The sequence below is a fragment of the Kogia breviceps genome, chromosome X, assembly GCF_026419965.1.
Source record: "Kogia breviceps isolate mKogBre1 chromosome X, mKogBre1 haplotype 1, whole genome shotgun sequence".
NCBI lineage: Eukaryota > Metazoa > Chordata > Mammalia > Artiodactyla > Physeteridae > Kogia > Kogia breviceps.
The window spans coordinates 71,259,348-71,272,830 of NC_081330.1; the positions used below are offsets into that span (position 1 = coordinate 71,259,348).

A 13,483-nucleotide genomic window follows, 5' to 3' on the forward strand; every position below is an offset into this window, starting at 1 on the left:
GTTGGCTCACAAACCTATTTAGCATTGCCCAAGGAAGCCACTTAAACTCAATCACCACGTTACCTGAAGCCCTGAGCTCTGCCTTCGAAAATATGACTGCATCTCAGTTGGAGGTTCTTAAGAAATGGTGGTGACCATACACAACAGCACTACTTATTTCTCAAATGAGACTTTTGGCTTGGTTCTTTAAGACTCTTCTTTACTGTGAGTTTAAATCACGAGGACTTTGCCTCCTAGGGCGTATGAATTCAAAGCACGCTCAGTACCAGACGTTGGCGAACAGGGAAGGGAGGATTATTTGGGGATCCAGGCTGTGGAGGAGGTTTCTAAGGGCCATTAAAACGACTGAGATCATATCAGGCGGTCTACTCCACTCACAAGAATATCACACGCACACAAGCATTCGCCGCAGCGTGGTTTGGACTAGACTGAAAATGCAAGAGACGACAAGAGGACACCACCCAGCCCCCGCCACGGGGTCAGCTACCGCCTCTACACCCCCCCCCGCCCCCAGCGCGCGCATGCGCATGCGCGCGACCTTCGTGGGCGGGGCTCAGGCGGCGGCGCCAGAGCGCGGTGCAGTGGATTGGCCGGCTGCTACACTGTCCGTTGGCCCTGCCCCGCCTCCACGCGCAAGGCTCATGCGCAGGGCAGGAGCGAGGGAAGTTCAATCAGCGGCCGAGATACACGGAGCCCAATCTGAGGGTCATGGAGGCGTCCCGAGGGTTTGTGGAAGCTGGGGCCTTAAGCCCAGAGCAGGCTGCCCGTTACCTGAGGTACATTTGGGTCGCTGGGCGGGTCTAGTTCACAGGCCCTGGCCGGGAGTGGGTGTGGGTGTGAGGTCCCTTGGACCCTTCCAGGAGCCCAAACTGCTGAGGTGGAGCCTTATGAGACGCGCGCCCGTGTTCTCGGAGGAGGCGTAGGAATCTCCCCAGATTGCTAAAGCCTGTGGAGCCCCCGATGCCCCGGGTCAAATAACTCTCCGGTATGAACTCCTTAAGAGCCAGAACTTCAATCGATCCAGGCTTTCTTGGGTCTACAGCTTTCAAAATCACCATTTTAAAAACATCCTTATTGGAGTATAATTGCTTTACAATGGATTGTTAGTTTCTGCTTTATAACAAAGTGAATCAGCTATACATATACATATATCCCCATATTTCCTCCCACCCTCCTTATCCCACCCCTCTAGGTGGACACGAAGCACCGAGCTTATCTCCCTGTGTGCTATGCGGCTGCTGCCCACTAGCTATCTGTTTTACATTTGGTAGTATATATATGTCCATGCCACTCTCTCACTTCATCCCAGCTTACCCTTCCCCCTCCCCGTGTCCTCAAGTCCATTCTCTACATCTGGGTCTTTATTCCAGCCCTGCCCCTAGGTTCTTCAGAATCTTTTTTTTTTTAAGATTCCATATGTATGTGTTAGCATACGGAATTTGTTTTTCTTTTTCTGATTTACTTCACTCTGTATGACAGACTCTAGGACCATCCACCTCACTACAAATAATTCAGTTTCGTTTCTTTTTATGGCTGAGTAATATTCCATTGTTTATATGTGCCACATCTTCTTTATCCATTCATCTGTTGATGGACACTTAGGTTGCTTCCATGTCCTGGCTATTGTAAATAGAGCTGAACATTGTGGTACATGACTATATGAATTATGGTTTTTTTCAGGGTATATGCCCAGTAGTGGGATTGCTGGGTCGTATGGTAGTTCTATTTTTAGTTTTTTAAGGAACCTCCATACTGTTCTCCATAGTGGCTGTATCACAAAATTACCATTTTGAAATCCATTTTCTTTTAATAAAGATTGGTAATGCCTTATATTATTCTTACTAAATTTAAATATTTTCTGTTATTCTATTTTATGTTTATAATTTAATGTATACATTTTCAGTCAAGGTTCAACATTCATCTTTCTGTTTGGAACTATCTTTTTAAAATTAAATATATATTAATATATTAAAGATTTAAAATTCTTGTTATATATGGTAAAATATTTTCCTTTTGTAGTTTTTCAATGATTTTTGTGTATGCTGTGCTTTAATATACAAAAATACACATTAATTTTAAGATACTCCCCTACAAAAGCCTTTCTTGGGTTTTTCCAGTCTTCCAAGCCCCAGGCCTAGGGGATACAGAGAGGAGTAAAACACTGTCCCTGCCCCCAAACTGCTTATAATCTAGTGGTGGAAAGGGATAGGTAGACCTAATTGCTATATTGTTTGATAAGTGCTGTAAGAGGTACAATATGCAAGGCATACTACAGGAGGGAATGGCCAACTACAGGGATCAGTGAGCTAAGGGAAGGGCTCACAAGAGGAGACATTGGTGTTGAGAAACTAATCATTCACCAGATGGCTAAGGGTGGAGGACATGGTGATGTAGGAATGAGCATTTAAAATTTTCTTTAAATTATTATAAAATACAACATAAAATTTACCATCTTAACCATTATTTTTTTAAAATTTATTTTTTATTGAAGTGTTTTTATTTACAATATTGTGTTAGTTTCTGGTATATAGGAAAGTGATTCATTTATACTTATATATATTCTTTAAAATTAAAAAAATCTTTAAAAATTGAAGTATAGTTGATTTACAGTATCATGTTAGTTTCAAGTATACTTTTTCATATTCTTTTTCATTGTGGTTTATTACAGGATATTGAATATAGTTCCCTGTGCTATACAGTAGGACCTTGTTGTTTATCCATTCTATATATAATAGTTCACATCTGCTAATCCCAAACTCCAAAAATATGGAGTGCTTCACGAATTTGCGTGTCATTCTTGCACAGAGCCCATGCTAATGTTCTCTGTATTGTTTTTAGTTTAGTTTAGTTTTAGTATATGTGCTGCCAAAGTGAGCACCCATTTTAACTATTCTTAAGTGTACAGTTCAGTGGTATTAAATACATTAACATTGTTGTTCAACCATTACCATCATCTCTCTCCAGAACTCTTTTCATCTTTTTTTTTTTTTTTTTTTTTTTTTGCGGTATGCGGGCCTCTCACTGTTGTGGCCTCTCCCGTTGCGGAGCACAGGCTCCGGACACGCAGGCCTAGAGGCCATGGCTCACAGGCTTAGTTGCTCCGCGGCATGTGGGATCTTCCCGGACCAGGGCACGAACCCGTGTCTCCTGCATTGGCAGGCGGATTCTCAACCACTGAGCCACCAGGGAAGCCCCTCTTTTCATCTTGAAAAACTAAAACTCTATACCTATTAGACAACAATTCCTCATTCCTCTCTCCCCCAGCCCCTGGCAACCACCATTCTACTTTCTCTGTAAATTTGACTTCTCTAGGAACCTTATATATAAGTACAATCATACAGTATTTGTCTTTTTGTGACTGGTTTATTTTTTTAATTTTTAAAAGAAATTTATTTTTATTTTTGGCTGTGTTAGGTCTTCGTTGCTGTGCACAGGCTTTCTCTAGTTGTGGCAAGCAGGGGCTACCCTTTGTTGCGGTGATCAGGTTTCTCATTGTTGTGCCTTCTCTTGTTGCGGAGCACTAGCTCTAGGTGCGTGGGCTTCAGTAGTTGTGGCATGTGGGTCCAGTAGTTGTGGCTCATGGGCTCTAGAGCGCAGGCTCGGTAGTTGTGGTGCACTGGGCTGAGTTTCTCCAAGGCATGTGGGATCTTCCCGGGCCAGGGATTGAACCCATGTCCCCTGCATTGGTAGGCGGATTCTTAACCACTGCGCCACCAGGGAAGCCCATGACTGGTTTATTTTATGTAGCATAATGTCCTCAAGATTCATTCATGTTGTCATGTGACAGGATTTCCTTACTTTTTAAGACTGAAAAATGTTCCATTGTATGCATAACGTCACATTTTGTCTATTCATTTATCCGTTGATGGATATTTGGGTTGCTTCCATCTCTTGACTATTGTGAATAGTGCTGCTGTGAATGTGGGTGTACAGATATCTCTTTGAGATCCTGCTTTCAATTCTTTTGGGTATATATCCAGAAGTGGGATTGCTGGATCATATGGTAATTCTACTTTTAATTTTTTGAGGAACTTCCATACTGTCTTCTATAGCAGCAGCACCATTTTACATTCCCACCAACAGTGCCCAAGGGTTCCAATGTCTTCACATTCTCTCCAACACTTATTTTTTGTTGTTGTTACTAGCCATCCTAACGATATTGAAGTGGTATTTCATTGCGGTTTTGATTTGCACTTCTCTAATGGTTAGTGATGTTGAGCATCTTTTCAAGTGCTTATTGACCATTTGTATATTTTCTTTGGAGAAATATCTATTCAAGTCCTTTGCTCATTTTTTAATTGGGTTGTTTGTTTCGTTGTTGTTGAGTTGTAATTCCTTATATACTCTGGATATTAACTTCTTACCAGATGTATGATTTGCAAATATTTTCTCCCATTCTGTAAGTTGCCTTTTCACTCTGTTGATTGTGTCCTTTGATGCACAGAAGTTTTAAATTTTGTTGTAGTACAAAGAAATCAATTGGAGCAGTGGAATAGTTCCATCTCCCTTTCCAAAAAAAGAATGTTTTAAGGCTGTTAGAAGACAAAAGGTCTCCTTACAGAGGAGTGAAACACATCTTTGGACTGAGTTACATGACTTCCTTAAAGAAGACTTGGGGAAAACAGAGAGAGGAAGTGTGTGTGGGGTAGAGTGCTGGCTTCAGAGTTGGGCCATTTGGGGTTCAAATTATGACTCTGGCACTTGTTAGCTGGGAGGCCTCAGGTAAGTCCCCTGACTTATGAGCCTCAATTTTCTCATCTGGAAAATGGGGATAAGGCTTAAGACCTTTAGTCCCCCACCCTGTCCTTTCCCTGAGCAAGCAGCTTGTGCTGATTCCCCAGTGTTGCCGAAAACCTGGCCTCTGTTCACAGGTGCCTAATAGAAACGCGGGAGACAGAGCTTTGGAGGAGTAGCTTTATTACTTTGCCAGGCAAAGGGGGACACAGCAGCCTCCTGCCTCGAAAAACTATGTGTCCCCATCGCCCCCCCCCAGGAGGATTTGATGAATTTTATAACAATACTTCCCAAGGTGGGGTTGCTGACAAGATTAGGGTGTGTGTAGGGTCTCAGGTGGTCATCTCCTAATCTTGATGAGCTTCTCTGGTCCTTTTAATCTTGCCTCAGGTGGTTTCTTGGCTGTTTCCCCCCATTGATTAGCAAATGTTTGAATCTGCCCTTTGGAACTCAGGGGAGGTCATGGCGGCTGAAGTCTTGCCTACAAGAAACAGGGGACAAAATGGCCTCCGTGTCCAGGAGCCCCACCGGCCCTGCTTGGTTTCACGTCCCCCTTTTCTTTGATACTCCTCAATCTTGAGGAGAACATGTTGGATGAGAAAAGGGAACAATCGTTTTGGATAAAGATGTTAATCATAAACTCAGCAGGGGACTCAGTTTTAATCCCCACTTTGGTTTTATGTTTCCCCAGATCTTTTAGTGAATGGGTCAACAACCGCTCTGACTACTTCTGCTGAAATGGGGCATAGTCCTGCCTAAATTTTGGGGAATAGATACCAAATTAGAAATATTTGAGTTCCAAGTCCTGGATCTGAGTCTTATATGATTAAGATCTCAATCCCTTGTTCTGCTATTTTGATACAACAGACCAGGTTAGAGGTAAGAGGAGTGACAACTAGAACTTTAGTAGACAGAATAGATCTCATTTCCTTAGGAATTCAGGAGAATATGTCTGAAGCCAGTTGTTTCCAAACCATTCCCTGTAAGGGAGGAAACCCACCAAGGCAATCCCGAAGACCTGGAAGTAGGAAACTGACCACATATCTGGCAGTTAGAATTATCGAAAGAGTCAGCATATGAATCTATAGTTTTGTAGGTAAAAGGTATGAGAAAGGGTAAGAAAACAGAACTTTCATTCTGGTTGTTGGAACAAATACTTAAGATTTCCCAAAGGGTGAGACATCCACTTCCCGCAGGTCTGTTCCTCTGCCGTGGGCAGGCTGGGGGCAGGCTGGTTTCATCGGTTTCAGATAATCTTTACTCTAGTGTGATGTATTCATGGTTTAACTCCATCCAGTTTTAAGGAGGTGTGAATAGTAAGGAGGACATCTTGTATGGTCCCTTCCATTTTCCTCCAGCTGTCACTCGGGTCCTTGTTTTTTCCAAACCTTCAGCAGCACCTGGTCTCCTGCTTTGAAGGGATGTAAGGGAACTTCCAGGCAAGAGGGAGACCTATGGAACATAAACTTATGCAAAGCAGTTAACAATTGACCAACCTGTTGTACATACTGTTTAATTTTTTTCTTCCTACATTAGAAATGTCTCTCTCTCTCTCTTTTTTTACTCTTAGGAGCTAAGAGTGGTCTCCTGTATATAATTTCATAAGGGCTCAATCCTAGCCAGCTTCTAGGGGCCACCAGTGTACAGAGGAGAGCAATTGGCAAGACCTTGTCCCATTTTAGATGTTTTCCTGTGATTCATCTTCTTAGCTTTTCCTGTAGATTGGGGTCTCCATGCTGAGTGAAGTTTCCATTTTATACCTAAAGCTTTATTTGCTGTTTGTGTTATTCCTGCGAGAAAAGCAGATCCATTGCTACTCTGAATAGTAGAGGAAAGGCAGTACCTAGGAATAATGTCCTTCAGAAGTGTTTCTGTCACTACCAGATGCGTTTCCTCTTCTGGCTGGAAAGGCCTCTACTCCACTTTGAACCAGGTGTAATCCTTTTAAATCTTTAACCAAAATCTCAGTTGAAGAGGGTGGGGGAATTTTTAAATCCTTGTGGCATCCCTAATCTGATATAGCTCAGAAAATTCAAGTTCACAAAAATACAGGAATAAATGCATTTGGAATCACATCCACAGTGGTCACCTAGTTTTACCATAGTTATTCCATTTTGACTTTCAAATGCATTCCCCTCCTCAATGTTAAAGGATATGTACAATGCATGTCTGAAAAGCCACAAAACAGGCTGCTTTTTAAAGTTAAACCATGTATAGGCCAGAGTGACTTCCTCATACTTCAATAAGTGCAGATTTTTTTCTTTCATTTCCCCTTTTGATTGCAGGTCTTTCAATAGAAGACATTGATGATCAAAATATCTATCACTCGGTGCCAGGGTGATTCAGCTCTTCGCCCCAGGTATAGATCATGTCCCTAGGTGCTAGGCCTCCTTTATATTTTCCTAGTTAATCCTCATTGGGGGAAAGCTGATCAGAGCAAAACTGAACAAGCTCAGAGGTATGTTAAGGAGGAAATGCTTTATAGGCTATACATTTTATCATTTATGACCAATTGTCACATAAGCATTGTATATGTGCTTTTAGCAGTAGACCTAAAGCAAACAGTGATACATCATGAATAATTACAGTCTGATAACTTTACTAGGTAATTTTCCTTGTCTCCTAAACATCAGGACAAAAGTGTGATTAACACAATAACTTCCATAAATACAGACTTTAATTAACAGATCTAGAATTTTATATGTATTGAAACATAATCTTTTTCCCTAAAATTACCCTCATCTTCATTGAACACAGCCAAACAAGACATTTGCTTTCAAAGTAAGTCTGTAATATTAAGTAACCAGTGATATTCCAGACCAAAAAAAAGAAAAAACAAAAAACATTATAACCATATTCACTAGTTCACTCAGTAACCAATCCTTTTGTTAAATTTTTATGAAGCCATCAGATTCTCCATTAAGAATTTTTTTTCTTATCCAGCTCAGCAGTATGATGTGAAATTTATCAGAGACCTGTATTTGTCAAAAGGGGTCCTTCACATAAATCTTCTTGAAGATGAAGCACTTTGCAAAAGCAGAGTACAATAATAACTGTCTATAAATGACAGAAGGACTTTTAATTTTAAAAAAGGGCATAGTTAAATATATGATTGCAATGTAATGGGTAAAGAAACTTGTTAAAGAAACTTGGTTACAATAATCGGGATTATATTTAATTTAACTGATTACATTTGATTTAACATACCAAATAATCCTAGTTAAATCCTTCTCTCTGAGATGACTCAGGGGCCCTCTGAAGCATCTCAAAGTTAGCTGGAGGTCAAAAAACTTTTAGAAACTGCCAAACAATACTTATTTACTTAACCAAAGTGAAAAGATTTCAACGCAAATACAGATCACTTAAAGGCAAAGGAACTCACAAGCTGTTATCAAAAGCAGTATTCCAAGAAAACGTTGAAGGGAGAAACCAAATCTGGTCTTGCCTTAGCCCACTCCCAACAAAATCCATTTATCCAATTAGATTTAATCCAATCTTAGAAAATCCTGATCATGCACAACTCTAAAAACATGTGCTTTCTTATGGAGAGTATCTCAGGGTGGCACCAAATACCTTTCGTTTCTCTCTCTGCCAAGGTAAGCCAATATTCACTAACTAATGTTTCAGTATCTTATTTTATTTGTAAATGGCCTACTTATTCAATAAACTTCAATCATTTAACTTAACTCTAAATTTTTAAGCTACAAAGTAGCTGAAGAGATTATTCTTTTTTTTTTTTTTTTTTTTTTTTTGCGGTACGCCTGCCTCTCACTGTTGTGGCCTCTCCCGTTGCGGAGCACAGGCTCCGGACGTGCAGGCTCAGCGGCCATGGCTCACGGGCCCAGCCGCTCCGCGGCATGTGGGATCTTCCCGGACTGGGGCACGAACCCACGTCCCCTGCATCGGCAGGCGGATTCTCAACCACTGCGCCACCAGGGAAGCCCCTGAAGAGATTATTCTTAAGTACACATTCCTAAAACAATTATTTCTAAAGAGTTTACCCAAAAGCTCTTATCTCACTTGCATTATTTAACATTGATGACTCTAAAGACCTGTCTATATTAATCAAACCAACAAGCTTAAGCCACCTTCAATAGCAGATATCAATTCAGTACTGAATATTTCCCAGATCATGTGGTCCTAAAATTTATCTTGGCCAATTTTCTAGACATTTAGATTTAGTTTGTAAGAGCTTACTTTCAAGTCAATTAAACAGAGCTCATTTACAAGTTAACTTTTACATAAAGACCGAACCAGAGACCTCAGTTTTCCCCCTTCCACAAAAAAGGCCTTCTTTCCCTGCCTTTTTCTTCAGTCTCAGGAACTAGAGATGGTCTAGATAAGTGTTCTGGAGGTCCCAGGCACAGGGGGAGAGAAATAACAATTCCTTTTCATGGGGGCATAGCTGAAGATCTGCTAGTTCTGTAAAAATACCCTGGGGGGGCTGTTACAAGATGGAATAGAACTCTGGTCATCCATAACAATGAAACAGGAGGGAAGGGGGCAGGGAACAACCTTTGAAAGAATGACATAGTCCAAGGACATGACATAAACTGATTAGAACCAAATGGGTCCAAGATGGCAGGACAAGTAGACTTCCACTAGACCTTAAGCCTCAGTATACGCTCATTGTAACACATCAGCAAGCTAAATGACACACCCACAGGTGCCCTGACAGTTCCAAGGCCAAACATAAGGATCAAAAAGTGGGCTGTGGCCCAATTCCTGGAAATCCACACCCTTTCCCCAAAAAGCTGGAATACTCCTCCCACTCATTAGCCTATGAAATTACCCACCCCTATAAAAACTGGCAACCCCATACCCTGGTGCCTTTCTTACCTTCTGAGATGGCCCTCACTCTGTGGAGTGTGTTTCTCTCTAAATAAATCCACTTCTTACCTATCATTTTGTCTCTCACTGAATTCTTTCTGTGATGGGACATCAAGAACCTGAGCTTCTGATCAGCTCGGTGCTTTGTGACCACCTAGAGGGGTGGGAGGGAGACACAAGAGGGAGGAGATATGGGGATATATGTATATGTATAGTTGATTCACTTTGTTATAAAGCAGAAACTAACACACCATTGTAAAGCAATTATACTCCAATAAAGATGTTAAAAAATAAAGTAAATCCATTACTTCTTAAAAAAAAAAAAAAAAAAAAAAAAAAAAAAAAAGAGAACCTGAGCTTCATTAAGTCCTGAAGCCAGGTATGTGATCTCAGTTGGAGGACCTTGGGTTTTGGCCAGGTTCGAGTCCCGGCCCAGTGGGTTCGAGTCCCAATCTGGGTTTTGGCCGGGTTTGAGTCCCAGCCACGTGGTTTCAAGTCCCAGTCTGGGTTTTGGCTGGGTTTGAGTCCCGGCACGTGGGTTCAAGTCCCAATCTGAGGTGCACGGTTTCAACAAGGCTAGTCCAAAAGGGAAAATCCCAACCAACAATTCTGCCACAGGCAAAGCCCGACGCGATAGGGTACCCTGGTGTTGTCACATGTGAGCCCTGTTATTCTCAACCAGTCAATGCAAGTACTGAGACACATACATACAGACAACAAACATGGTCCCACAAACAAAAGATCAGACTAGATGTAGCCTATTTCCACTCCCAGACAGAGGACTCAAAATGGCTCGCAATGATCCGGTAGAATTTTCCCACCCTACACAAGCAACAGTGGCTCACCCCAAAACAATACACACAGAAACACAAACGACAGATAGGCTATGGCCACACAGACAGAAACTCAGAGGAGGTATAGTTTAAAAATTCCACTTCCATTCCAGGACGAAGTCTTCCAAACAGATTGGCTCAGTTCTTGAAAGATAACAAACCCAGAGTTGGCTCTCAGGGGGCCCAGAGTGGCTCAATTGCTGCAAGGGAGTGAGGCCAAAGTGGCTAGCCCAGATGGAGTGGAGAGAATTCCCAGCCTTTCCATTCCTGTGACAAAACAATTCTAGCTGAAGAATAGTATAATTTAGGCCACCATACAAAGGCCACCTCTCCTCACTTTTAAGAATATTCATTGGCTAAACAATTAAAATAGATTCATAGTTATAGGTCGACCAATCTGCCAAAATCTTCCCTAGGGGACTGTCAGATGGAGAGGAAGAGGAAGCGCTTTTCCCATATTGAGTTGAATTAAACAGCTATGTGCACAAAACTGAAAGCAAAACCAGAATTCTCGCCAGCCAAAAGGAAGACACACACAAACAAAACAAACAGCCCAAGGTTCAAACTGGGTTCTAAGTCCCACTAAGCTGGTGGCCTTGGTCCAAGTTGCGCCTTACAAATGGGATCTTCCTAATGGAAAATCCCCAAACGGGAACCAGAGTTCCCCTAAACGGACCAGGTCGAGCGGCCTCAGTGTGCATGCCGGGGGACTTACCAAAAATGCTGGCAGAGGTGTTGTGACATACCTAATCCTCCTTTTCTCCTTCTCCAAAATGCTTTTTCAGAGCAGGAAGTCTGGGCTGATGTGGATAGAAGAGGGGGTGTCCTCAAGGCAAAGGGGGCCTTGGCAGTTGCTAGGGCAACCTCTCTCCCGTTCTCCATCTCGGAGTTCCAACTACTGAGATGGCAGTCTGGGTATTATCGGGGCACAGCCCTATGGCAGGGGATCCCTAGTGATCTGGCCTCAGAGAAGTCTGCCAAACCTCTGCTCTCCCGAAGGAGGCTGGCGTGCAGAGAAACCTCTGAGTGTCTGATCAACCTGAGGGGCCCTAAGGGGCTGCCGGCCCACGAGTCAGATACCAGGCGAGCCCCCCAAATTTTGTTGCCGAAAACCCGGCCTCTGTTCCAGTGCCGAATGGAAATGTGGAGACAGAGCTTTGGAGGAGTAGAAAGGGAGTAGCTTTATTACCTTGCCAGGCAAAGGGGGACACAGCGGGCAGTGGGCTCCTGCCTCAAAAAACTATGTGCTCACCACACCCCCCCCACCCCGAGGATTTGATGAGGAGTTTTTTTTTAATTAATTAATGTTTAAATTTTAATTTATTTTATTTTTGGCTACGTTGGGTCTTTGTTGCTGCATGTGGACTTTGGTTGCAGCGAGTGGGGGCTACTCTTCATTGCTGTACACAGGCTTCTCATTGCAGTGGCCTCTCTAGTTGAGGAACATGGACTCTAGGCATGTGGGCTTCAGTAGTTGTGGCATACAGGCTCAGTAGTTGTGGCTCACGGGCTCTAGAGCATAGGCTTGGTAGTTGTGGCGCACAGGCTTAGTTGCTCCATGGCATGTGGGATCTTCCTGGCCCAGGGTTCGAACCCATGTCCCCTGCATTGGCAGGTGGATTCCTAACCACTGTGCCACCAGGGAAGCCCTGATGAGGAGTTTTATAACAATACTTCCCAAGGTGGAGTTGCTGAGAAGATTAGGGTGTGTGTAGGGTCTCAGGTGGTTCATCTCCTAATCTTTTTAAAAAAATCAAGCTTGTTGATTTTTAAAAAATTAATTAATTATATATTTTTGCTGTGTTGGGTCTTCGTTTCTGTGTGAAGGCTTTCTCTAGTTGTGGCAAGCAGGGGCCACTCTTCATCGTGGTGCGTGGGCCTCTCACTATCGTGGCCTCTCTTGTTGTGGAGCACAGGCTCCAGACGCGCAGGCTCAGTAGTTGTGGCTCACGGACCTAGTTGTTCTGTGGCATGTGAGATCTTCCCAGACCAGGGCTTGAACTCATGTCCCCTGTATTAGCAGGCAGATTCTCAACCACTGCGGCACCAGGGAAGCGCCCCCCCATCCTAATCTTGATGAGCTTCTCTGGTCCTTTTAATCCTGCCTCAGGTGGTTTCTTGGCTGTTTCCCCCCATTGATTAGCAACTGTTTGAATCTGCCCTTTGGAACTCAGGGAAGGTCATGGCGGATGGAGTCTTGCCTACAAGAAACAGGGGACAAAAAGGCCTCCATGTCCAGGAGCCCCACAGGGCCCCGCTTGGTTTCACCAACACTGCCTCTCACGCTGGCACCTGTCTCACTCACTCCACATGGTCTCTTGTGAGCATGCTCAAATGGTCTCTTTCCCACCCCCCTCAACAAGCACCCCCTTCTCTCGCAATCATCTTCTACTCTCACAATCCCCACCTTTCTCACATTTCTGTCTCTCCTGACATTCCATCTCTCATGAGCCCTCAACTCCCCCAATCCCTCTTTTATTTCTCCTAATCTGTCTCAATCTCTCTCATCCTCTTCCAAATCCCCCCAAACCAACACCGCCTCGCACAAAGCATCGCCTTCTCTACATTCTCTCCCTTCTCTCTTGCTCATAATTCTACTCCTTGGCACAATCCTGCTCTCACAGTTTCTCTGTCTCTCTTTCTTCCTCCCTCTCTCCTCTCACTTTTTTGTCCCTCTCCTTACCTTTTTCTTTGCCTTTCCTGTCCAAGAGATGAAAGTGAACTGAGACTTGCTGTCATACACTCTCTGCATGTTTTCCTTTTGCCATACCTTCATCTTCTGTCTCATACAATGACTCTGTCACACACTCTGTGTCAGTCATGCTCTCCCTTGGTGATGCCCGCCCACCAGCTCCTCTCTTGCCTACTGCCCCCTTGTGCTCTCTGTGTACCCACTGCTTGCTTCCACTCTGTGTTGTCCCTCTCCCCCTGTTGCCCCCTCTTTCTCTTCTTCTGGCATTCCCTCCCTCCCTCTCTCTCTCCCTCCCCTGCCTCTGTCTCTTTCTGTTGTCCATTATGTCTTTCTCTGTGTCACCCACCTCTGTCACCTGCTCTCCCTCTCTAGCACTCATAATTCTCTCTCTCTC

General features: G+C 43.4%; 1 protein-coding gene and 1 non-coding gene across 2 annotated transcripts in view; one reads left to right on the forward strand and one right to left on the reverse strand.

The window, feature by feature from the left end:
* Positions 1 to 692: 692 nt before the first annotated feature.
* ERCC6L (ERCC excision repair 6 like, spindle assembly checkpoint helicase) overlaps positions 693 to 13,483 on the forward strand; it is a 51,795-nt gene continuing 39,004 nt past the window's right edge. The window contains exon 1 of the mRNA XM_059050371.2: positions 693 to 776. Coding sequence (XP_058906354.1) covers positions 709 to 776 — 68 coding nt within the window. The 5' untranslated portion in view covers positions 693 to 708. The remainder of the gene's footprint in view (positions 777 to 13,483) is intronic.
* On the reverse strand, positions 2,761 to 2,870 carry LOC131749042 (U6 spliceosomal RNA). Its single transcript, XR_009333162.1, has one exon. It is a non-coding gene; the product is annotated as a U6 spliceosomal RNA (small nuclear RNA).